This window comes from Tamandua tetradactyla, chromosome X, assembly GCF_023851605.1.
Source record: "Tamandua tetradactyla isolate mTamTet1 chromosome X, mTamTet1.pri, whole genome shotgun sequence".
Classification (NCBI taxonomy): Eukaryota; Metazoa; Chordata; class Mammalia; order Pilosa; family Myrmecophagidae; genus Tamandua; species Tamandua tetradactyla.
Window position 1 is genome coordinate 96,197,762 of NC_135353.1, and position 26,949 is coordinate 96,224,710.

The following is a 26,949-nucleotide window of genomic DNA, read 5'->3' on the forward strand; positions in this document are numbered from 1 at the left end:
AATACTCCCTTTTAGCCAATATAAAATCTTTCCGAGGTCCTTAAATTGAGTGGAGGCTTTCCTGTTGTCACGTTTTCCATCTGTCTTCTCTGTCCTAGCCTTCTTTGTCGCTTTTATGGGGAATGTGTGTCTTTCCCCCTTGCAGGCAGGTCTTGGTAGACTGCAGCTTGTGAGTCAAGATACCTAACTTTTACAAGAAGAATATGTCAAAATGATGAAATGAGTCAAATAAGGAAAGGGAGATATAATCAGAATCTTGTCCTAGGAAATGGGGAGAGGCCAATGGGATGTAGTTAGAAGTTAAGCCATGGCTCAGGTTTCCAATTGGAGGGAAGATGTAGGGGAGCAGAAACGATCAAAACACCTACAGTATTTTGAAGCAAGAACAGATCCCGTTGCTAAGTTGTAAAAAATTGCTGTGCTATGAACTCTGGATCTTTAGAGATATTCAAAAGGACTCCTGGTGGGATGAAATGATTTTACAGTTGTCTTTGGAATCATCGACATTTACTGTAGGTTTTTAATTTTTTTCTATTTTTGCTTTTCTCTGCAGGTTAAAGCCGAACCAGCCAAAATAGAAGCTTTCCGGGCTTCACTTTCCAAGCTAGGGGATGTCTATGTCAACGATGTTTTTGGCACTGCTCACCGAGCCCACAGGTACCAAGAGACTTGTCCATTGTTTGGCTGAGAGCAGTATATTCCTCTGTTGACTTGAGCAGCCCAAGCTCTATGTTGCTTTTGAAGATCTTTAATATATTGAGATTCTTTGAGCTTCTGTCTCTATTTGGGGCTACCATTGTGCCTTCTAGTTCATTATCCCTAATCCAAAGAGGAAATAAAAGTAAAAAATGTTGGGAATTGTGGAACTCTTCACTAGGGCATGCTAATCTTCAGGAAGAGGTTGTGCTTTTTCACTTTGGATATTTTATTTATAGTTCTCCCTTTGCAAATGTTATAAGATCAGAATCTTACACTTTGAGTAGGAAGCACATCCAGGAATGGAATCCTCTCCTTTTTTTATTAACTGGTTGATTACTTATTGTATATAAACACTTAGCCTGCTGAAACTATTAATTAGGTATCTTAAGTCCTACTATGGTCATTGCTTTTTACATGTTCCCTTTAACCCCCCCAGTATTACTCCAAAACTTTACTTTGTATCTAAGTGTTTTCTTTGCAGTTTAGAGCTGAAAACAGTGGTCTCCTGGAGTCTGAGAAGTCTTTCAGTGATAGCCTCTAGGTCTGGGGGAAATGATAAGAATTGATTGGAATCTGAATATCTTTGATCTTTTCTAGCTCCATGGTGGAAGTGGATCTGGCACAGAAGGCTGGTGGTTTCTTGATGAAGAAGGAGCTGAATTACTTTGCCAAGGCCTTAGAGAGTCCAGAGCGACCTTTCTTGGCCATCCTGGCGGGTATGGAGAACTCTTTAAAATCATGCCTTAAGTAGTGTGTTTGCCTGGGTAGTAGGCCATAACTTGGTGCTTTATCACCAGCAAAAACAGACTGGGTAACTGAGGAAAGTTTACTAAAGTGACCATTTACAAGGTATGGGTGGGATTTAGGGAGATATAAAAAGGGACAGTGCAATAATCTGGGGCTAGAGACAGCTAACACCATCCCTAGACTTGAAAAGTAAAAGGAAGGGGGGAATAGTTACCAGAGTTCAGACAGGGTAATTCTGTGAAGAGGACCCTGTAGCAGGAACTGTAACCTTTGGCCAAGGGATATGGCCAAGGCATGGTCTTCTAGTAGGGAGGGAGCTAGGGAAGTAAATTCTCTGACCTCTCTCTGATCTCTTGCTCATATACCCCTCTACCTCCAATTGGTTGAAACCCAACTTGAAGCTAGAAGGGAGGGGAGCTCATTGATGTAGTCCATGAAGGTCATCCTCTTGGAACAGAGAACAGGGTAGAGAAGGATAGAAAATGGTTCTTGAGGGCAGAATGAAAAAAATCCACCACAGGAAGTCATATAACAATTTTGAAGAGCTTCGTCCTTTGACATACATATAATGTGGCAAGGTGTAAATAACTATAGAAACCTCAGCTTAAAGTATCATGTAAACCTCATTTTTCTAGATCACATATCCATTTTATTTTTTTTTCTCCTATGGGGAAAGGTACCATGTGCTTAATGATATTGTAATAGCTTGGTTAAAACTAGAAATTTCAGAATTGAGAGTTGAGAGTCTGGCGTAAAAATCTTAGCGACAGGGAGCTGGGACAACTCAGAAGAGAGAGCTACTCCCTGTAACTTGGCATGGCTATGTAGGTGGCAGCCTCTATGGCTTGAGATCCTTGGCTTTTCATGAGAAGAGTTCTATTCCATGGAACTGAACACATTCAGCATTTCCCTGTGAAAATTGATTCTGAAGTTGGGTGTCAATTTTAAATAATATAATTGCCTGAAGTTGAGAGAATAGTATAGTAAATTCCCAGGTACCCCTTACCTTGTTTTAACGATTATTGATGTTTTACCCCTAACTCTTTAGTGTCAGGAATATTTTAGAGCAAACCTTAGATGTCATATAATTTCACTCCTTGTACTTGTGTATGTATCTCTTAACTGATAAAGGAGATTTCTTTGAAATAACCACCATGTTACACCTAATACAGGCTTTGTGAGCCCAGTTTCAGGGCCCTAAAAAAATTCTGGTAGGTATAGGTTGTTATCTGTGTCCCATTCTTGCAAAAAGGTATTATTCCCAGAAGTATTTTTCTCCCTTGTACATTGGGTTATATAGGTCTAGCTTTGTTCTCCAACCTTCTGGAGGCCTGGAATATGGGAGTGAGTTGCACCTAGTGGTTTTGGTTAGGTTTTAGACTGTCCTGAAATAGCTGCTTTGGGGATGTTGTTGTGAGATTTTTTGCCACCTTTCTGCAGTGTATTCTCCCTAGCCCTCTAAACATTTTTTTTTGGAAAATTTTACATTTTAAAAAAGATTCTTTATTGTGGAAACATTCAGCCATGTACCGAAGTCGAGAGAATGATATAGTAAAAGTCCCAGGTACCTATTACCTTGTTTCAATGATTATTGATGTTTTTGCCAATCTTGTTTCATATATATCCCTAACCCTTCATTGTCAGGAATATTTTAAAGCAAGTCTTAGACATCATGTAATTTCATTCTTAATACTTGTGTATGCATCTCTTAATTGATAAAGGAAATTTCTTTGAAATAACCACATTACACCTAACATAATTCAACAATTTTGTTAATATCATCTAATATCCATATTCAGTCACTCTTGATTATCATAAAAATATCTTTATGCAGTTGGTTGGTTTAAATCAGGATCCAGATAAAGTCCAGGTATTTATTGCATTTGGTTGTTAAGCTTCTTATTGTATAATAGTTTTGTCTTATTATTTTCATTCCTTTTTTTTGTAAGGACATTTGAACTGTACAGTATCACACATTCTTTAGAAATGGCTCCGTTTTAAAATATATATATATTTTTTTCTTTTTTAAACAAATTATCTATTCTTATCCTTAGTGGTAACCAGTCTTGACAAGTGAAGTAAACAGACTCTTGCCATCCATTCCACCATATCACTAGTATTTCATACTTCCATTTCACATATTAGCATAGGGCCTCTCAAAGGATAGGCACAGTATTGTTTATTCAATAAAGTGGTAAATCAACAGGCCCAAGTGGGATCTCAATATATGGGAATGTTTATGAAGACAAGCTATTATGTGAGGTTTTTTTTTTTCTTCCTTTGCATGGGCAGGCACCGGGAATCAAACCCGGGTCCCCGGCATGGCAGGCAAGAACTCTGTCTGCTGAGCCACTGTGGCCCACCCTATGTGAGGGGTTTAAAGGTTGTGCTTCAAATAAATTTAGTTCAGTTTAGCTATTTTTCTCTCACAGTAAGGTGATAGGTGTATCCGTATTTATTGTCTTATTTCCTTCTATTGGAATATAAACTCCAAAAGGGTACATTCTTTGTTTTGCCCAACTTGAACAATGCTTTGTACTGAGTAGGTGCTCAATAAATGTGTGAAATTGAAAAGTCCAACAGAATAAAAAAAAATGTCTCCATAAAGTAAATGTCCCAGCAATGTGAGCTTAGCCCTAAGGGTGTGAATTTAGACTGGGAACATCTGTCTGTTCTAGCTCAGTGTATACCCATTTGGGGTTCAGTCTGATCGCTGTTCTAGAGTTAGGATAATTGTGAATGAGCTAAGGGATCCTGGGCACAGTTGCCAGTCTTGGCCCTCTGAATTTTGGGGAGATAAACATCCATGATTTCTTTAGACAAGAGTAGATCTTCTGAGCCCTTTTTGGTCTGGAGCTACACCTTAAAAAGATTGCTTGGTAATTGCTTGGCCTTTTAGGTTGGAGAAACAGAGCAAAGCTTAGCCAGTACTTTTGTTACTTTGTGGGACATTTCTCTGTACCTGTGCCTTGATACAGAAATTCAGGTTCTATGTATTATCACTTTCCTAGTTATTGTTTGATCTTTTGATGACGATTCTTGCTTTCCCTTCTAGAGCTAAAGTTGCAGACAAGATTCAGCTGATCAATAATATGCTGGACAAAGTCAATGAGATGATTATTGGTGGTGGAATGGCTTTTACCTTCCTCAAGGTGCTCAACAACATGGAGGTAGGAAACCAGTGACAAGTGAATGTGAATTAGCTCTTCATGATACATGATAAATAGGTTGTGTAATTTTAAAAAGAAAACCAGCTTTTGACATGAGCCCTTAAAAACTCCCTCTACTTTTATTTATTTTGGTGAGTTGTTTTTCTTTTGTCTTTGCATTGTCCTTTTGTATTGCACTGTGTCTGATTCCTTCTGCTTTCCTATTCTTAGTATAGAAGCTTATCTTCTTTATCATGGCTCCTCTGTGTAGATTGGCACTTCTCTGTTTGATGAAGAGGGAGCCAAGATTGTCAAAGATCTAATGTCTAAAGCTGAGAAGAATGGTGTGAAGATTACCTTGCCTGTTGACTTTGTCACTGCTGACAAGTTTGATGAGAATGCCAAGACTGGCCAGGCAACTGTGGCCTCTGGCATACCTGCTGGCTGGATGGTGAGTTGTTTGGGTGTTTGTAGTATGAGCAAACAGAAACTTTCATTCATTCATTCAACTAAAGATCATTTTTTAAAAACAATCTCTTAATATTTGGAGAGGTCTCCAAATATTAAAGTGAGAGTCCTCCTTGTGGGAGAAAAGCAGTAGTATCAGATGGCTGCTGTCTTCACCAGTAACAACGGTCAAAACCATTTTTTTTTTTTTGGTTTCTTCTTCATCCATTTAATGTTTATTGAGTTCTTTTATGTATTGGGTTATAAGTACTTTCATGGCTTGAGCTGCTCTGGATTATGTTGCTACCTAGAAATGTATATAAGAAATCTTTCTTGTATGAAAACATTAAAATAGTAGAAGTAAACTGATTGTGACCAGGGTAAAATGTATATGTGTTATTAAACACCGACGTAAATAGTTCAGCTAAGGCTACATATTATCATTTTAATAGCTGTATAAAATTGTATCATGCTAACATTATATGTTTGCTTAGTCATTTTCTTTTTATTAGTTATCTGGGTTTTATTTAATTCAGTGTCTCTCAAAGTGTTGTCCCAAGATCTGTAGCATCAGCATCATTTTGGAACTTGTTAAAAATGCAAATTCTTGGGCCCTACCCCAGACTTACTGAGTCAGAAACTGGGAGTGAGACCAGCAATTTGTGTTAAAAACTAAAGAGTATCTTTTGGTTCTAGAAGAATGTTTACCCTTGATTTCTAGTCTTGGTGGAGGTGGTGGTATGTGCTCCTCTACGTAGCTTTTCTAGGTAGCTCATCCTTCTTTTAACTTTACCCCTTAGGGCTTGGACTGTGGTCCTGAGAGCAGCAAGAAGTATGCTGAGGCTGTCACAAGGGCTAAGCAGATTGTGTGGAATGGACCTGTGGGGGTATTTGAATGGGAAGCTTTTGCCCGAGGAACCAAAGCCCTCATGGATGAGGTGGTGAAAGCCACTTCCAGGGGCTGCATCACCATCATAGGTAAGGAACATGTCTGAAGTTGCTAACAAAGTGAGCTGGCAGAATTCTGATCAGAGGTAGAAAGGAAACGGTTAATTTTTCCTGGGTTTCTTGACCCTAGGTGAATTTTGAGAGATAAAGAGGTGTGCAGTTCATGGAGGAGCCTCTTGTGATGGAGTTGGGTTTATCAGCTATGTTTTGTATTTGAGAACACAACTGCCTCATCATCTTTTATGTTTTTTTTTCTTTCCTCTCCTTTTGCTCTTTACCTGGCCTTCATCCACCAGGTGGTGGAGACACTGCCACTTGCTGTGCCAAATGGAACACAGAGGATAAAGTCAGCCATGTCAGCACTGGGGGTGGTGCCAGTCTAGAGCTCCTGGAAGGTGAGGTTCTACTCTTTTGTCCTGCTTGTTTGGGGGTGGGGGAGGGCTGTGCAGTGAGAGTGAGAGGTAGAAAGGAGTGGAAGAAGGTAGGTAGTGTTTTCAGTAGTCATTATTAGCAGAGTAGTGCAAATGGAGGGACTTCAAATAAAGGTCTTGGCATCCATTTGAGGTGGGGAGGGGCAGATAGCAAAAATTATTCTCAAAGAGGTCACACTTTAATAGACCTGGGATCTAAAATGCAGAAGTTATCCAACTCCTGTCCATATTCCCTCAAGAAGAGTTGACACGTTATTGGGAAGATAGAATGGGGCAGATCTGGCTTGGTGGGCCCTATAGTAATCCTGTCTCCATATGTGCTCTCTCAAAAACAGGTAAAGTCCTTCCTGGGGTGGATGCTCTCAGCAGTATTTAGTGCTTTCCTGCCTTTTGCTTCCTCTATGTTTCCCTAAAGTCAACTTAGTGTTTTCTGCTTTGCCACTTGGTGTTAGTTAATATCTCCCCCCCACATCAAGGTTCAGCTTGTGGCCAAGAGATGCAACATCAGGAACCCTTAAACAGCTGCGCAGCATCTCAGCTCATCTTTACTGCACCCTGGATTTGCCTATCTTCTTCATAATCCCATTTGAATTTCTTAGTGACTAAACCATTGTAGCTTTCTAGAGTGCATATATTTATATTTTGCCTGCTAAAAGTGAATTATGTTAGCTTAGTTCTCTTTTTGAAGTAGTTTATTCTGATTAGCTTTGTCACCGTTTCAGTGCTCTGCATGGAAACAAGATAAAATTCCAGTTGTAGGCAAAAAAGGGGACATAGTTGATGATCTATAAGAAGACAATAAAAGTATCCATTTAAACTGGGATTTTTCCTGTCATATTTTGTTAGGAAGGATGAGAACAGAATCTTGAAGGGATCAAATCATCTACATTTCTGAATGCAAGAAATGAGGCAGCTGTAGTGGGGTGGTGGGGGGATTAGATAAATGATATTCTTTATTGAGGGCCTGCTTTATGTCATTATACTAGGTGCTTTATTATACTAGGTGCTTTATTTTAAATTTCATTTCTGTTACACATGATCATAATACAAAAAGGCTTATAACAACCTATTCCTCTCAGTAATAAATTCCCAGTACCCAGAAGTGACCACTTTCAACTCTGAGCTTTTTTCTGGTATTTACTTCCATGTTTCTAAGTAGCGTGCTTATTCTGTTGACTTTTTTTTATTAAGATATTATTACTTTACTATCATGGAAGACTTAGCTTTCTTATAACCTCCTTTGCACATATATTCCACTCTTCATTCTCCCATTATCGTTTTGTCATAATTATAGACTAGACTAATATTCTTTATTATAATTACATTCACAGCTGGGCTATATAGTAAGCTATGATTATATTTATATTCGTAAACTTTTCATTTTCTTTGGAGTTAAGTTTTTTATTGTTGTTGTTTTTGCGATGGGTAGGCACCGGGAATCAAACCTGGGTCTCCGGCATGGCAGGCAAGAACTCTCCTTGCTGAGCCACTGTAGCCTACCCTGGAGTTGAGTTTTTAAGAAATAATTTTCTTATTTTCTGTGTACCTATCACTCATTTAGTCCTACATCTGCCAGCAGTCTAAATGTCTCAATATATTTAAACATATCAGGCAATCTCTGTTGAAGACGTTCCTCCTGGATTTCTCTGATTTGTACTGACTGCTTCTAGGTTTGCTGTACAGCTATGTCTCTGGGATTTCCTTAGCTTTCTTGGGGATTCTTTCACCTACATTGGATCCCCATTTTCCTGGATCCTTTTTTTCCCTTTTAGTTTATTCTCATTTTTCTGGAACACAAGCCTCCACCAGCTTCCTGAGAAAGGATGTCTGGGTGGTAAATTTTTCAAGACCGTCTATATTCAAAAATGTCTTCATTAAAACCCTCACCCTTGATTGCTAGTTTGGCTATATATAGAATTTTAGCCTGGATATCACTTTTTCTCCGACTGCATCATCACAATTGAGAATCTAATGCCACTCTGATTCTTTTATTGTCCTTTTCATTTTTCCCTTTCAGTCTCTTTCCTGTCATTTTAATGGGGTTTGGGAGCTAGCAGAGGTAAACACATGATTTTAAATGATCATGTTTAACCAGAAATTGTGTGCTGGGCATTTCATTTTATATGCAAGATATGTATTTTGCTTTTATGAATGAAGAAATAGTTGAACCAGATCACTGTTTAGTAAATAACAATTAAGATTCAAGTCCAGGTTTGTCTGACTCCAAAGGCTAGTGCTTTTTCCTTGTGCCTAACTCCTTAAAATCATGGTTCTAGACTATTTACCTAACTCTAAAGAGAATATCAAAAGAAAATTTTAATGGCTGCTTTAAACAAAAGCAAATTTTGTTTAAAAAGAAAAATTTTCTTTAAAAAGAAAATTTTTTAGGCCAGATTTCTTCTTTAAAAATTCATTTGCATTGAATGATTTCTAAATGTTGGCTTAATTTCTTTTTTTTCTTTAATAAAAAAAAAATTCATTTGCATCATACTTAACATTGTACCCATATTTGTAGTTAATTTTAAGATGTTTCAACTTAATATATAACTAGGCATATGTACCATGTTTCTTCCCACCTCTAAGGGTATACCATCCTGCATTAAGAGGCAGGAATTCTAGTCCAGTCTCTATAGATGAGGCCCAGAGATGCTACCATAGATCCAAGGAATTAATGTAGCAGCCTGGCAAACAGATGACCTTTTCTTTTCCCCTACTAATCTCCTTTTCCTCATTTTACTATGAAAATTTCAAATGTACAGAGGAATTCAAAGAATATTAAGTATCCATAAACCCAGTACCTAGACTCTAGTTCTCAATGTCATCAATCTGCTAATTTCTGATTACCTTTTAAATATTCTACTAGTCTTCATTTATTCAGGTTGTTAATTCAGAGAATGAGGGGGGAAACTCCAGTTTTTGTTTTTATTACAGTTGAATTTTAATTTTAATTATGTAATTAAATAATAAATTTTTGATAGTTTTGTAGTTTTATTGAGATAGAGTCACACACTGTACAAACCATCCAAAGTATAGTCACTGGCTCAGTGTCATCACATAGTTGTGTATACAACCCCATGATCAATTTTAGAACATTTTCATTTCTCCAGAAATGCAATATAAACTTAGATCTCTGAGGAAACTTGATACCAACTTCTACCACGGTTGTTCCATTTTACATGCCCACCAGCAGTGAATAAGTGTCCCAATTTCTCCACATCCTTTCCAGCACTTTAGTTTCCTGTTTAACAGGGGCTTTTCTAATAGGTGTGAGATGATATCTCATTGTGGATTTGATTTGCATTTCCCTAATAACTAGTGAAGTTGACCATCTTTTCACGTACATTTTAGCTATCTGTACTTCTTCCTCTTTGGAAAAATGTCTATTCATGTCTTTTGCCCATTTTTTAATTGGGTTGTTTTTATTGTTGAGTTGTAAGATTTCTTTATATATCCTGGGTATCAAATCCTTATGTATGTAGTTTTCCAGTATTTTCTCCCATTGAATCTGTTCCCTTTTCACCTTTTTGACAGAAAACTCCTGTTCTCGAGTAAGCTTGGCAATTAGCCACATACATAAGTACCTACTATGTGTTTATTACATGATGGGGGGTATTTATAAGATTGTATTTATGCCCTGAAGGAATTTACAACCTAATTGAGGAAGACAGCATACAAGGAACAACTTAGGAGCATATGAACTAGAATAGCAGAGGGCTGTTCTTACTGATTTAATAGAGAATTACTGAATTGTTTTCAAAATAGTTTAGGCTTAAGTGGTAAATTCACTTTTAACTCTCACACAATGTACGTGTATGTTTACCTGTGTACAGAAAAAAAATCTTCATGCCATAAGAATTCAATCTATACTTTGGCTGAGTGTTAACTGCTGTTTTATTTTTTCCTCTTTATGTCCCAAATTTCCTTCTCCTACAGGCATTTGTACATGATACAAAAGTTTAAAAAGTACAATATAAGATCCTTACCCTAGTTACCTGTCTCTTCCCAGAAACAACCACTGTAAGACCATTTTCCTTAAGTCTAGAGCAATTTAATGCAATATTAAAAGCATCCACAAAAATAACATTAAATTATAAATGGTGCCATATTATGCACACAGTTTTGTACTTGCTCTTCTGATTGCACTGTTTTTTTCTCTATATATCTTGAGAACTTGGATTCCTGACACCTTAGGTGCGTTACATTTTTTATTCTCCCCTATGCTAGCTGTATTCCCACATTCATATTCAAATCAAAGACACTTGTTTCCTGCTTCTTGTAAAAGGAAGAACTTGGGACCACAGTGCCCCAGCCCCTAGAAGGTAAAGGACAAAGAGCTGCCTTAGGTCATTCTTAAAGGTAGATTTAACTGGTAGTCGTTTAGGGAAGGGAGAGCTGCAAGATAAAACAGTTTCCCTGTGAAAAAGCAAATCAACCCCAATTACAAGTTCCCAACAAAGACAGTAAGATATTTTTAATGGATTTAGACCCATATTCTTGCACTCATTTTTATTTTCCTCACTGTGATGAATCTTATGTTGATTCCAAATAAAAGCAAGCCACTCCCTGATTATACATTTAATCCATCCATTAAATCTTAGTTGCTTTCTGGCCCTCAGAATTACTGGGCTCTGTTCATCTTCCTTAAATCTCTGAAGTCAAAAATGGAAGCTCACTGATAATGTTCAGATTTTTATTAATAATTTTGGAACAAATACAATAATGAATCCTTATAGTTGTAAAACATTTTACAAGTTTGAAAGAACTTTCACATATACAACTAAGCCCTCACACCATCCCTGTGAGGTAGGCAGAGTAGTTGTTATTTTCGAAGTAGGAGAACAAGGCTCAGAGGTGAAATAAGGTCACACATTCATAAATGATGGAGCCAGGACTAGAACCTAGGCCTTCTGACATGCTACCTCCCTGAGAACATTCAAGTTATATCCTATGCTATATAATCAACATTTCTCTCCTATGATGTTGATCAGATCCGTTTTAACAAGTTTTATACCACCTGTCCCTAATAACAAAAAACAGTGATGGACATTTCTACCTTGTTATAGAACTATTTCTCTCCGACTTATCAAGTACCATCCTAAGGTGAAACTTGATGTTTTAAGCTTTGAGGATCCTTGGGTATAAATTCTAAATTACATAAATAATTTATTTTAGAAAATTCTGCAAACATATTCCTAAGTTAAATTTACTTAAACTCAAACACAGAACAGGTCTGGTTACATTTGTGAAAGCGTTGCAATCTTTCTCAATAAAAGTTTTAGATGTGTATATGAATGAAAAATGTGGAAAAGTGTTTAGCAACATAGCCATACTAGGAAACCTAGGCAGAGGTCACCTAATGTAAGTCTTATCATGCAAATTTGTTTTCCTTATTGACCTTATTGAGGAAGGAAAACCATTAGAATCTACTTTGAGGTATGATCCCATCTTCTATGTGACACCTTTAGCAACAAGCTAGAAAAAGGATCTGAATAGGAGGGTTCAAGAAGTAGTAATTAAAGCATATGTGCGAGATGGAAGAAAACACTTGCTCTATAGTGGTTTTACCTCGGTCCAGTGTAAATATACCTATCAAGGCAGATTTTAGTAAGCTATTTTATTTTCTATGTTAAATTTAGAACTCTGGAATGGGTGGAGTTATCAACTTGGAATAATAGACTGAAACTGAATGTAACTGACTATATGTCAAAAGCATAGTAAAAGTCAACAGGCACAAAAGGCAAGGGAAAAACCAAACTGCTCTTGACTATAGAAAAAAACAGCAAATACATAACCTTCGAGTGAAATAACATCAGGCATGTAGAGCATGTTTTAAAAATATAAAAATGATACTCAACTGTACTATCAGTAATGATATTTTAAAATTTCTGGTTTTGGCTTTGTTAACTTAAGAGGAATGGGGAGAAACTTAAGCCTAAGGAGGTACAGAAAATGAATGGGATCTAGAAAGGGTGTTGAGAGGCAGTGGGAAGTTAGGAAAGATCAAAAAATAAATACATTCAAAATGGATTTAGAATCTCTCTAATGATTTAAATTCTAGAAATGTTTCCTAAATTGAGAGATTTGTTCAAAGAATTTAGTGACAATAAAGGTGACTATTTACCTTACAAAGAAAGTATTTTAATGTAGCTTATCAATTTTGCTGTTAAAGATCAGTCACTGACTCTACTGTAGAAATTGAAACTTAAGTGCTGCTGTCAGTGATACATGGCAGAAAACTGCTTCCAAAATAGCCATATAGGGCTTGGCATTAAAGAAACAATTACTTAACTTTTTGTACTTTTAGCCTAATGAGAAACATTTCTACTCTTATGAATTAAATCTAATAGTTTTAACTAAAGTGAAAAATATTACAGCTACCTTTACGTTTTCTAAGATACAACTTGAGAATATCTAGAATGTCCTAGTTCAGTGTACTGGGTTCAAAACCAACTATACTTTTGAAATGCATCTAAGCTAGACTACATGCCTTACATAGCATCATCGTCATCATCTTCATGTTTTCTCTTCAATGAGTTTGATTCGTTGGCAGTACTCTGGGATGAAACCATGTTGCTGGTAATAAGAATATTTTTGGGCCCAATCATTGAAGGATTAATTAGAACATTCTGAACTGCAGTTGTTGCAGGAACTGTAAACAGAGGAAAAAAACCCAAACTATGAATTAGTCAGAATCCAAAGTATATGGTAAAAAGCACACAACAAAGTTGAATGTAATTCCAGTACCAATTTCAATAGCATGAGGTACAATTACATCATAGGAGAAACTCAGGTAATTACTCAGATAAGAGTAATTACATTTAATTACATTAAGAGTTGAATTACATTTTTTATCTGTTAAAGTATCTAGTGTAAAGTTAAAAAGAGTTGAATTACATTTTTTATCTGTTAAAGTATCTAGTGCAAAGTTAAAAAGCTATGCTATTTGCTTTGGAACTTAATTGCCTAAAAGTTCAATCAGTATTTGGTCATGGAAAGCAGTGCATTGAATTCATTGTGGAACATACTAAAGGCACAAGTTAGAGGTCAGGAATCATGCTTTCTTCATAGCTCAGTATTCTATGTAAGTTGTATATTGTGTTGGGTTAGGTTTCAGAAGATGTGAAATCTAAAAATATTCATTAATAAACTATGGTATAACAGTTCTTTTATTATCCCAATTTAATATATATCTGAAGTAAGGTACATTTTTTTAATTTGAATTTTCATTTATATTCTGAATTGCATACACATATTTATTACGTTGTGTCTTTTTCTTGGGCTTTAATCCTAAGTGCTCTTCCTTTAAGACACCTTAACTTTGTGGATTTAACTTTGAGATCACAGTATCCTTTGAGACTCTGGTGACCATGCTGAATATTCTTCTCTTCTCCTAAAAAAGTTACATATGCATAAATTTCATACAATTTTAGAGAGCCCATAGGCCCCTCTGAAGAACCCTGATTTGCAGCATTACTGCTTCCTTCTTGCCATGCTATTAAAACAATTTAACTCTTACTATAGGAATACAGATTGTTCTACAAAAACAAATCATTCACACATTTTAAAACTCAGGACAATAAAGGTAAAAGAATCACCTCTACCCATCACATTACCTGGTTTGGCAGGTGTGGACTGAGATGGTGGAATCTGCACCGTAAATCTTTGGCTTGTCACTGACACTGGAGTTGCAACTTTATTTGGGACAGATACTGTTTGTGGGGCCGCTGTAGTTATAATTAACAGACCATGTTAGTTAGATGACTTATACAGGTTTATATTCTGCACACCTTAGCTTATCAGAAATACCTTCAAAGCACAGGGAACTAATGAAAGGTGAGGAGAAGTAATTAGAAATAAAGTAACTTTAAAAAGTTTACCAGCTCAACAGATTAGATGCAAACAGTGAATTTTTGCAACTGTTAGTATTACTATATGAAGTCAAGAAGTTGAGATCTTGAATCCACTAGCACAATAAAAACCAAATTTTCTACAGATTACTTTAGGTGGCATTTTATTTTATTTATTTATTTATTTATTAACATGGGCAGGCACCGGGAATCGAACCCGGGTCCTCGGGCATGGCAGGCAAGCATTCTTGCCTGCTGAGCCACCGTGGCCCGCCCTTTAGGTGGCATTTTAAATCTCTGTCACCTGCTAAGAATTAGAAGGTGTCTACTAAGCCCTTGAACCTAAACCAACATGCATCTAACAAAATAAGCCTATCAGATAAACCCCATGGCATCTCCAGGTGAGTATGAAAAACTTAATACTTTTCTATACCCAGAAACTGTTTAAGCAGAAAGATTTTAGATGAAACCTAGTCCAAACCCCTCCTCATTGTTCAAATTCTACCTATCATTCCAAGGTACATCCCCAACAAACCCCATTTTGTAAAGCATTTTTTTGGTTTGCTCAGAAGTCATTTCTTCTGCCTCTGAAATTCCTTTAACGCTTCATAGAAGTCATTATTTTATCTTATTTTGTCGCACTGCTAGATTACAAGCCTTAGCTAACATTTAGTATTCTTGAGAGGACATAGCTATTATGCCTTGTTCATAACAGGCACTCAAAAAAGAATGTTTGCTTAATGAATGAATTTTGCAAATGATAAAATCAAGACTTAAAAAACGTAATATACTGACATGATAGCTCACGTTCTCACGTCAAAAGTATATTTATGGAAATGCGTTTGTTCCCAATTTTTCCTTTGGAGATCCAGGCTTTCCATATCTCCTTCCCCCCTGGAACTAGCAGTGTATTTGGGTTAGAGCTGCTGAAGAAACCATAACTATTATTATCTCTAAGGACAAAGGGGAAGAAAACCCAAAGGTACTCAGGAATCCAGGTTCTCACACTTTCTCTCAAAACCCCAAAGAGGAGGTCTTCCTTTAATATATCTCCTTCTCTAGGCATTTTTTTCCCATGTGTTAGGGACTGGTCCAAAGAATTTGGTGAAGCAAAATAGAACAATACAAGTATTTTATTTTGTCAAGAAAAGAAAATTCATAATCAGCAGATGTTTTCTTGGACATTACCATAAGGAATTGTTAATACATTTAAGTAGGTATAGATTTAAGGCTTTAAAATAGAAAAGAGTATCTGTTTACGTCTCATGCTTTATATAATTCATTTAAAGTTTTTTCTAAAGTTTAAACCTTACATCTTTAATAGCAGTTTTTGGGAGCACCCTCACTCTAGATTTTAAAAATTTCTAAAGCTCGCATGCCAAACGTCTAACCGGGAATAAAAATTATAATTTATAATTAATTTGATAAACATGTAATTAATTGCCACAGCCTAAGTTAAATATATATTCAAATTTCTATCCACAAAGGTCACATGCAGATCATTAGAAATGTACACCCAATATTAGGCCAAGCTGGTATCAAAACGCAGGAGTGCAAATTTACACATTAAGAATATGAAAAGATAGTATACACACCTTAAAATTCAAATGTTGTTTATACTAGAGCTATATGACAGGTATGAATTCAAGTTATAAGCAATAAGAGGAATAAATTTATACTGGTCAAAGAGAAGGGGATTTTTTTCTGCAAATACTTTGATTACTAGACTATGAAAGAAATCCAGCAAGAATGTAGGGAAAAAGAAATCAAGCAATCTAAATATATTATTTAAGGCTTTCCTTATCTAATCAATGACATTTAAAAGAAATCACAGCCCAGTGGTATTTTAAATACTATTCTCCACTAAAGGAACAGGGATCTCTGGAGAAATGGCTGATGCTAGGGCAGGGACAGGAAAAATGGAAGATGAGCTTATAACATCTTGTGCCTGAAAGTGAGGAATACTCGACGATTGACAGACACAGGAGCCAGCGTGAAGGTGGTTCCACTGGCTAAATACAGGACTATAGGTACTACATTTTAAAAAGGTTAACGTTAAAAATAACTATTTTTAAACTCAGGCTTTCTGCACATTTTAAGCTTTCTTTTGCCTGTGACCCCTTGCCAATTTATTCAGAAATTAATTTTTGATAAGTAGGCTCCTGCCATGAGTGTATTTCAATTTAATTTATATAGAAGATAAAAAGAACACAGCTTAGAGAAAAATCCTGGTTTTGGTGTCATAGTTTATACCAACAAGAATGTTGGGCTCATATGTCCAATTCTATGATCATCTGGGATCAGATATTCCTTGTTGTTTTCTCATTTTGAAATTTGATAAACTATATACTTACAGTTTTACTAGAGAATGAGTAAAAATATCAGTGACAACACACATATGGGAATTCTGACTCACCTTTTGACTTGGATTACAGTTCAAAACCAAGTGCTGAGGCATTTCTTCTTTACCAGCCAGAAAAGCCATTTTCCCCTCTCACTTACCTAAAGTAGGCGTGGTAGGTCTGCTACTAACAGCACCAACACTTAACCGTGGAACTAGTCTTCCCTGGTTAGGTCCCTAGGGGATTTTAAAAAAATAAACAGATTTTAATGTTCGTATTTGACATCAAAATTTACCAAGAATGAAATTAGGATTGTTGACATGAATTATTTATGGATGGAATTCATGGTAAGAATTTCCTATTTTGCTCTATCAGTGTTCTAAATACAACTTTTAGAGTTTTCAAAATATGTATATGTATTTATATATGCACACATGTATATACTCTATATAATTATAAAAATAAAATCTTATATAGTATTTAAGTTGAAGGTAGAATCTTATTTGAATTGGATACCAGCTAATGTCCTTGTAGTTTTTAATCTTAAATAGTATCTTAACCTCAAAATAAATAAACTCTTATACAGTCAAATTTCAGACAACAAAGACAGCCCAATGTGGAGAGAACTTTTTCACTCGTAGGAGAGCCTCAGGTCATATTTCAGAGTAGGCCCAATTCCTGATGGTATATCATTTGTTCTGTCACCAGGCCTCACTAAAAAATACGGTATAGTAGAAAGATTGTGAGGTAGAAGACCTGGGCGTCAGTCCTAGCTTTGCTACTATCTCCGTAAATGAGTTCAGGCTCAGTTTCCTGACCTGAAAAATGAGTGTTGGGTTAAATGAACACCCAAGTTCCTTGTAGTTCTAAAAATCTTGGATCGTACATTTTGTATTTTAACATAACAGCTAATTGCAGACATGGTATTTTCAAGGCAATACATTAAAAAAATCCTAGTAAGTTCTCTTTGCCTTTACTACACTCTACACAAGAGACTGGTACTTTTTACCAATGCCCTTATCACATCCCAGCTTTTTCTTTTTAAAGTTAAGTTGACTAAAAATTCTCACCTTTTTAATCAAGGACTTCAGCCTATAGTTTGGAGCTGTTACGCAGTATCTGTCAGGTGGGAGTCTAGGTCCTGCATAGGGCTTAATCGGTGGTAAAGGGATTTGATTCCTCTGCCTTGCAATATCCAGTAAAAACTAAAAAAAAAAAAAAAAACAAAACCCTTATTAGAACTGCAATTTAAAAAACTGTAAGTAAATATAATGTCAAATAAAAGTTTGCTCACATCTCTTGGGGGAGGAGAGGTAAAAGAGTGGTCAGCACGACACTTGATTGCCAGTCTCACATCATCTGCATCAACATTAGGTTTTTTAGCATGGTTTGAATAAATTTTTGCATCCTCCAGAATTGTAGTCACATATCCTTTAAGAACAAAACAATTTCTCTTAAACATGTGAAAACAGTTCAACTTATGACCACTTTTATTAATAAGAAGGTCCCACTAATTTTAGAAAGTTTATGAATTTTGGTTTTAATATCTAATTCCTATCTTTAGGATCCATTTAAAATATATCATAGTATAACTACTACTGTCCGTAGCTTGGGTTCATTTTTACCGCTGTAGGCTGAATTCCATGATATTAGCTAGTAAAATAATTTGGTTCAAGATGTCGTTACAGTCAAATGATTTCTCTGAATTCACAAGTGAAGCACATTTGTGGTGTTTCATTCACTTACGGAAAGCAAATTCCAACATCTGATTGATAACCCTTGGTTCGTAGTCTTTAATTCCCATATCCTTCAGAATCTGTGCCATCACCTGTGGAGTCCAATAAAAACGCCAGATGCATAATCTGGGTATTTGACAATCAAGGCCAGAGCAAAGGTCCTTAAGTTTTGATATGGGATCCCCTTGTCTGGGCTCCAAACTCCTCCTCCTCCTCCTTTCCCTCCCAAGTGAGTGTCAGGATCCCACCAAATTCCGCCGGCCGTTCTTTGTTAAAAACTTTTTTTGCGGGGGTGGGGGCGGAAGCATAGAGAGAGAAAGAGAGGCGCTTCTCCGGGAGCGGTAGGGGTGGTGTACAGATAGTTGTCCGAGGAAAGTGGCATCGGAATCCTGCACACGGAGACGCAGGGCTGCCGGATGACGTGACAGCGACGAGGGGGCCCGGGCCCGAGGCCCAGGAAGCGAGGCCCAGCGGCTCACCCGGGGCGGGCTGCGACCCTCAGCCGAGCGCGGCCAAGGCGGCGGGAGAGGGCTTCAAGAGCCAGGGCGCACCCCCAACTCGCACTCCCCGGCGTCCGAGCTGGGCTGAAGCCGGCACGCCGGTTCACCCTGAAGCCCTCAGCCTGAGCCTGACGCCGGTTCACCCTGAAGCCGTCAGCCTGAGCCTGACGCCCCGGTCCTCAGCTGTGCCGAGCTTCGCGCCCCCCATCTCGTCCTTCGCACTTACCAAAGCATCTCTTGGGGCGTTCTTGAGGGCCGCCATCTTAACCGGCTCCATGTCATCCAACCGGTCGTCATCCAACCGGTCGTCATCCAACCGGTCGTCATCCAACCGGTCGTCATCCAACCAGTCGTCATCCGTTGATGGAGGACAGCTGGAGGGCTCCTCATGCAGGCTCCACCCCTGAGGGGGTGCAGAAGGCGGGTTTACTGCGCCTGGGCTCGGCTGGCGGCCATTTTACTGCTACAGAGGGGCCCTGCGGAGGCTGGGGGTGACTGGGCTAGGTGGAAGCGAGAGCAGGGCGCCTGAGAGGCCGGGGGTGACTGGGCTAGGCGGAAGCGAGAGCAGGGCGCCTGAGAGGCTGGGGGAAGCTCGGCTAGGCGTAAGCGAGAGCAGGGCGCCTGAGAGGCGTAAGCGAGAGCAGGGCGCCTGAGAGGCTGGGGGAAACTGGGCTAGGCGTAAGCGAGAGCAGGGCGCCTGAGAGGCTGGGAGAAACTGGGCTAGCCGTAAGCGAGAGCAGGGCGCCTGAGAGGTGGAAGCGAGAGCAGGGCGCCTGAGAAGCTGGGGGAAACTGGGCTAGGCGTAAGCGAGAGCAGGGCGCCTGAGAGGCTGGGAGAAACTGGGCTAGGCGGAAGCGAGAGCAGGGCGCCTGAGAGGTGGAAGCGAGAGCAGGGCGCCTGAGAGGCTGGGGGCGACTGGGCTAGCCGTAAGCGAGAGCAGGGCGCCTGAGAAGCTGGGGGAAGCTGGGCTAGGCGTAAGCGAGAGCAGGGCGCCTGAGAGGCTGGGACAAACTGGGCTAGGCGTAAGCGAGAGCAGGGCGCCTCAGAGGCTGGGAGAAACTGGGCTAGGCGGAAGCGAGAGCAGGGCGCCTGAGAGGCTGGGAGAAACTGGGCTAGGCGGAAGCGAGAGCAGGGCGCCTGAGAGGTGGAAGCGAGAGCAGGGCGCCTGAGAAGCTGGGGGAAACTGGGCTAGGCGTAAGCGAGAGCAGGGCGCCTGAGAGGCTGGGAGAAACTGGGCTAGGCGGAAGCGAGAGCAGGGCGCCTGAGAGGTGGAAGCGAGAGCAGGGCGCCTGAGAGGCTGGGGGCGACTGGGCTAGCCGTAAGCGAGAGCAGGGCGCCTGAGAAGCTGGGGGAAGCTGGGCTAGGCGTAAGCGAGAGCAGGGCGCCTCAGAGGCTGGGAGAAACTGGGCTAGGCGGAAGCGAGAGCAGGGCGCCTGAGAGGCTGGGGGCTGGACCTGGAGGATTGAAAGAGACGGGTAAAGCCTTCTCTGGCGAGCCCTTGGCCAACATGCTCTCGTCTTTGCCGGGGGATAAAAGACGTGGAAGATCTGCATAGAGGAGCTTGTCTTCCCACAGCCGTTAGCCGGAAAAGTGCACCAAACGGACCACTCGTCTTTTCTTACGTCCCTCCTTACACCCCTCCTGCTGCTACCCACAGCCGCTTCCTTCTCCCTGGAATTCCTGCACAAGCCCCGGCCACCACTCTGCCCCTATGTTAGGATTGCCTAGTAAAATACAGAACCCTCAGTTAGAACAACGACTGTATTTTAAGCCTAAGTATGCCCCAAATGTTGCCTGGGACATAGTTACATTAAAATTTTATAGGTTATCTGACATTCAAATTCAACTCGGCACTCTGGATTTTTCTCAGCTAAATCTGGCAACCCTATCCTGTGGCCTGCTTTCCACTCAGCAGGAATTTCCACTCTAAAGTCTGCCACGGCTGGCCATTGCACTTTGATGAAAACCTTTTGACCACCTGCACGATTCCCCGCTGGGGCCCTTCCTGCTCCCACCTTCCTTGGCCGTGAACTGTTTCCTCTGTCTCCGTTGATGCCCAAAACTGGACCCTCACTTGTCTTCCAGACACTGTCCCCTCCTCACGCCCAAAACTGGACCCTCACTTGTCTTCCAGACACTCTCCCCTCCTCACGCCCAAAACTGGACCCTCACTTGTCTTCCAGACACTCTCCCCTCCTCACGCCCCACGGAGCAGCCCAAGTAACTGACAAAAAATGTGTACCAGTTCAACATCTCTGGCTGAAAGGGTCCCAAAGGACACTCTTTATTACCCACCCCTCCCTTACGTCACCAACGCCCTCACGTTCTCCATCTTAGACCGAGTACAACCGCCATGTTAGCAGTCTTTCCCGCACAGTTCACATTCATCGGTAAGTCCTAACAAAGTTACCCACCAAAGGTCCATCAAATCTGTCTGTTTCTCCGCATTTCCATCCAGTGCCACCACGCTAACAGTCCTAGCCAACAGCACTATCGCCAACATGACAGAAATGGGGCTCTCAAATAGCGATACCCCCACATTCTTCACACAACCGGAGTCATCTCGTAAGCATAAATCAAATGATTTTATCCCCCACTGAAAAACCCTCCGATAACAACGACTTGGTAGGCCCTTCATTTGGGGGCACCAGCTTACCTCATCAGACGACTCTGTAACGTCACTCCCACAAGCAGCCATGTTGAACTCTGGGCAGCGCCCCCAAGGAGCACGTGGTCTTAACTCGTTTCCAATGAGAATACCGTTTCGATACTGGGCAAGTAATCTTCCCCGCAATTAGCGTGGGCCGCTTCTATGAAAAGCAAATAACTTTATTTCGAATAGATACTATACGTGCAGAGTCAAAAAATAAAAATTAAGGAATAGACAAGGGCGAGAAAGCCTCTCTCGGGTGTTCCCCAGCAACTTATATCCCTTTCACAGAAACAATCGCTGTTACTGCGTACGCAATGTCCGTTTCAGTTATGCAAATTATGAATATGACCATATTTATGTCTTGTTCTTCCCCCAAAAGAGAATATCCTCTTGGGGTGACCAACCTTTATGGAGCTAACCTGAGATAGCCTAGCTTGAAAACCTAATACTATATAATTATATTATATAATAACCTAATATATAATTTACTTTAATATTAAATATCACTTTAATATTAAAATATAAAATAGGTGTTCATTTAAGAGATATTTTCCTGAGTTATATACATAAACCCTGTTTAAACAAAACAGCAATGCTAATTAACAATGAAAATGGTAATGAGCAGTAAGTCTAAATAATGTGAGAAAAATATAAAAATTTTTTAACAATATTTCTGTCCATGGCCATAGCAATGGATTTTAACTCTTTATTGGATTAGTATATTTTAGAGGCTATAATATTGTGTATTTTTTTAAAGAATTCTCTTTCTATTTATTATTATGAACTGAAGTAATTTATGGCAAGAGAATCCAATCAACACTAAACTATTTGCTTCCCTCCAGACGATTTCCTCTCTGTAAATACACAAGCATGCATTTTTACTTACTTATAACTAGTGTGAACATAGTGTTGTTTAAGAAAATTTTTCTTTGCCTTGGTATCCGGATTTGTTTTATTTTATTTTATTGTGAAAAATAACATATACAAAAAAGCAATACATTTCAAAGCTCACTGTAACAAGTAGTTATGGAACAGATTTCAGAGTTCGGTATGGGTTACAGTTCAGAATATTTGGTTTTTCCTTCTAGCAGCTCCAAGAAACTGAAGACTAAAAGAAATATCAATAAGATTCAGCAGTCATACTCATTTGTTAAATCCTATATTCTCTATTATAACTCCTGCTTCTCTTTGATCTTTCTCCCACTCTTTGGGGGTATTTGGACTATGTCCATTCTAACTTGTTCATGGTGGAAAGGGCTGTCAATAATATGGGATAGAGGGTTGGAACTAGTTGATGTTCTGGAGAGGCTGGCCCCTCTGCATTTCAGGACTGATTAGGTCCAGGGACCCATCTGGAGGTTGTAAGTTTCCAGAAAGTTACCCTAGTGTATGGAACCTTTGGAGAATCTTTTATAACGCTCTAGGTATTTGTTCTAGTTTGCTAGCTGCCAGAATGCAATATACCAGAAACGGAATGGCTTTTAAAAAGGGGAATTTAATAAGTTGCGGCTTTACAGTTCTGAGGCCCAGAAAATGTGCCAATTACAGCAAGTGTATACAAATGTCCAATCAAAGGCATCCAGGGAAAGATTCCTTGGTTCAAGAAGGCCGATGAAGTTCAGGGTTTCTCTCTCAGGTGAGAAGGCGCAAGGCAAACACAGTCACAGTTTCTCTCTCAGCTGGAAGGGCACGTGGCGAGCACGGCGTCATCTGCTAGCTTCTTCTCCTGGCTTCCTATTTCATGAAGCTCCCGGGAGGCATTTTCCTTCTTCATCTCCAAAGGTCGCTGGCTGGTGGGCTCTCTGCTCCTAGTGGCTTTGTCGTTCTGCTTCCTCTGAATCTCCCTCATTCTCCAAATGTTCCCTCTTTTATAGGACTCCAGAAACTAATCAAGACCCACCCAAATGGGTGGAGACACATTTCCCCCAATCCAGTTTAACAACGACTCTTGATTGGGTTACATCTCCAGGAAGATGATCTGATTACAGTTTCAAACATACAGTATTGAATAGGGATTATTCTGCCTTTACGAAATGGGATTTAGATTAAAACATGGCTTTTCTAGGAGACATACCTCCTTTCAAACCAGCACATTTCGCAGTGTGCTTTAGGATTCACAGGAATGGTTTCCGGTGGGGTTTGGTAAACCGTGATAGGTAGCAATATCTAACTGAATGATGTCCAGAGTAGCCTCTTGACTCTATACCCTCTTAGCCACTGATAACCTTATTTTGTTACAATTATCCCCCCCCCCCGTTTGGTCAGGCAGGCGTTGTCAATTCCATGGTGCCAGGGCCAGGCTCATCCCTGGGATTCATGTCCCACATTGCCAGGGAGAATTTCACCCCTGGATGTTATGTCCCATGTAGGGGTAGGGTAATGATTTTACTTTTACTTGCAGATTTGGGCTTAGAGAGGGAGAGGCCACATCTGAGCAACAAAACAGGTAACTCTTAGGCATAGATATAGGTAGGCTTAGCTTCTCTGCTACATAAATAAGCTTCAATGAACAAGCTTCAAGACCAAAGGCTTGCCTATTGACCAGATTTCCTAATGTTTGAGACAATATCAGGGATTTCCCCAGTGGTAAAGCCTAATAGTTCCATATTTTTTCTCCCATCTCTCAAGGGACTTTGTCAATACTTATTATCTGCTCAAGTTACTCTGGGATGTATCCAGGTATTACATTAAGCTATACAGAATTACAGGTCCTCATTCCCCTTCTGGGCTCGATGTGTTTAGGTTGTTTAAATGATCTATCAAGACAGGTTGAGTTAAGTTATGTGCTACAGAAAAATTAGGTTTTGGAAAAAATAACACTCTCCTCCTTTGGTCTCATTGGGTAGGTGAAGTTCTAAAATACAGACAATGTCCTCCTTAACTCTATATTCTGATTTACTTTAGTCCCGACCTGATTGGCTTCATTCTTAACTCCAATTGAAGCCTGACCTCTTTTTCAGTTTCTTTAACAGTTGTATGTGACAATGCTGACTTTCAGAGCTGAAGATCTTCTACTCTGAGTGTTAGGTGTCACATAGGTGCCCAAAGTTCAAGAGAAATACCAGGTTATATATATATAGCACAGCCTCTCAAAATCTGTAAATAACAATTACAACTCCAGACTAAATGTGACTGCTGAAAGAGCTTACAATATAGGCCATAATTTTCTTATAAATATTTTCTAAAAAAGACCATACAATATTTGTTGTTTTGTTTCAGGCTTATTCTACATCACATCATGTTCCTCAGGATCATTCACCTCAGTCCATGCTTCACAACTTCATTTCTTTCTTTAGATGCACAATATTCCATCATACGTATACACCACAGTACACCATTCTACTTCTCAGTCAGTGTATCCTTCAGCCACCTCCTTCCATTGGATATCATGTATAATGTCCAAAGTCAACAATCCAAGTTTCACATTAGCCTCACTTGGTTGTATAATCATCAACACTCTCAATTTTAGACAATTTTCATTGCTCCCAGGAGAAAATAACCTATAAACACATCCTCACCAAATAGAAAATCCAAATCTCTCCTTAAATCTTGTCCTACCCCCACCCAATTATTTACCCGTGGTATTGCTGTGGTACTATTGATGTCTTCCTGTTAAACATAGCCCATATATGCAATAGTAGTTTCCCCCATACCCCTATATTGTTTACTCTTTGTATAAGATTCATACCTTTGCAGTAGTTTATTCAAGAACTTATTTATATTTGTTGTGTTGATCGGTGGGATACATGGCTCTGTACAACCCTTTCAATCATGCTCACCTTCAATGTGGTGATATTGCTTATAGACCCACTAATGAACTACCTTCACTTCTGTCCATTTCCTTACATGTACGTTCAACCTCATTAGCTAACCGTTCACCCACCCCTAGCTTCTGTGTATGTCTAGGTCCCATATATTCTATATTGTAAGCCTCTGAGTTACCTTTACCAAGGTTATAAAAGTAAACTCATACAGTATCTATCCTTTTGTGTCTGCTTATTTCACTTAGTATTATGTCCTCAAGGTTCATCCACGTTGTCACGTGCTTCATGACCTCATTTTGTCTTACTTCTGTATAATATCCCATCGTGTGTACATACCACATTTTGTTCAGCTACTCCTCTGTTGATGGGCACTTGGATTGTTTCCATCTTTTGGCAATTGTGAATAATGCTGCTATGAACATTGGTCTGCAAATGTTCGTGTATGTCACTGCTTTCAGCTCTTCTGAGTATATACTGAGTAGTAGTATTGCTGGGTTGTAAGGCAACTTGATATTTAGTTTTCTAAGGAGCTGTCAAACTGTCTTCCAAAGTGGCTATAACATCAATACATTCCCAATAGCAGTGCATAAGTGTTCCAATTTCTCCACATCCTCTCCAACATTTGTAGGCTCCCGTTTGTTTAATAGCAGCCATTCTTATAGGTGTGAGGAGGTATCTCATTGTAATCTTGATCAGCATTTCCCTTATAGCTAATGAAAATGAGCATTTCTTCATATGCTTTATTTATTTATTTTCTTTCTTGTTTTGATGCATGATTTGGGAATCGAACCTGGGTTTCCCACATGCAAGGCAAGCATTCTACCACTGAACCACCCACACACCTCTTCATGCGCTTAAAGCCATCTGTATTTGCTCTTCAGAAAATGTTTATTCATATATTTAGCCCACTTTATAATTGGGCTGTTAGTTCTTTTGTAGGTTGAGTCGTATGATTTCTTTATGTATAAAGGATATCAAACCTTTATCTGATACGTGATTTTCAAATATTTTCTCCCACTGAGTTGGCTGCCTCTTCACATTTTTTGACAAAGTCTTTTGAGGCACAGAAGCATTTGATTTTAAGGAGTTCTCACTTATCTATTTTTTTTTCCCACTTATCTATTTTTATTTTTAATGCTTGTGCTTTGGGTGTAAAGTTTAGAAGCTACCTCCTACTACTAGATCTTGAAGATGTTTCCCTATGTTTTCTTCTAGGAGTTTTATGGTACTGGCTCTTATATTTAGGTCTTTAGATCCAGTTTGAGTTAATTTTTGTATAGGGTGTAAGATAAAGACCCTTTTCATTCTTTCAGCTATTGATATCCAATTCTCCCATGCCCATTTATTGAAAAGACTATTCTTTCCCAGTTCAGTGGATTTGGGGAACTTATCAAAGATCCATTGTCCATAGATTTGGTGGTCTGTCTCTGCACTCCTATTCTGTTGGTCGATGCTTCTATCTTTGTGCCAGTACCATGCTGTTTTGACCACTGTGGCTTTTATAAGAACCTTTAAAATCCGGAAGAGTTAGTCTTCCCACTTTATTCTTTTTTTTTTAAGGATTTTTTTTAGTTACTTAAGGTCTCTTGCCCTTCAAGATGAATTTGATAATTAGCTTTTCTAAGTCTTCAAATTAGGTTGTTGGATTTTTACTGGTATTGCGTTGAATCTGTAGATCAATTTGGA

At 39.2% G+C, this 26,949-nt stretch overlaps 2 protein-coding genes across 2 annotated transcripts; one reads left to right on the forward strand and one right to left on the reverse strand.

Annotated features, from left to right (window-relative positions):
• Nucleotides 1–307: 307 nt before the first annotated feature.
• On the forward strand, nt 308–7,244 carry LOC143671949 (phosphoglycerate kinase 1-like). Its single transcript, XM_077146991.1, has 8 exons — nt 308–394; nt 554–657; nt 1,297–1,415; nt 4,504–4,616; nt 4,867–5,046; nt 5,843–6,020; nt 6,287–6,385; nt 6,757–7,244. Exons 1-8 carry the CDS (start codon nt 308–310, stop codon nt 6,795–6,797), a joined length of 921 nt encoding a protein of 306 aa, XP_077003106.1. The 3' UTR covers nt 6,798–7,244.
• A 3,853-nt stretch (nt 7,245–11,097) lies between these two features.
• Nucleotides 11,098–21,627, reverse strand: LOC143670967 (transcription initiation factor TFIID subunit 9B-like). The gene is made up of 8 exons (XM_077145962.1): nt 21,503–21,627; nt 19,073–19,249; nt 18,357–18,438; nt 17,905–18,041; nt 17,681–17,815; nt 16,771–16,846; nt 14,035–14,145; nt 11,098–13,070 (listed from the first exon to the last, which is right to left on the reverse strand). The coding sequence occupies exons 1-8, from the start codon at nt 21,542–21,544 to the stop codon at nt 12,910–12,912; spliced, it is 921 nt and encodes a 306-aa protein (XP_077002077.1). The 5' UTR covers nt 21,545–21,627; the 3' UTR covers nt 11,098–12,909.
• Between the last annotated feature and the right edge of the window lie 5,322 nt (nt 21,628–26,949).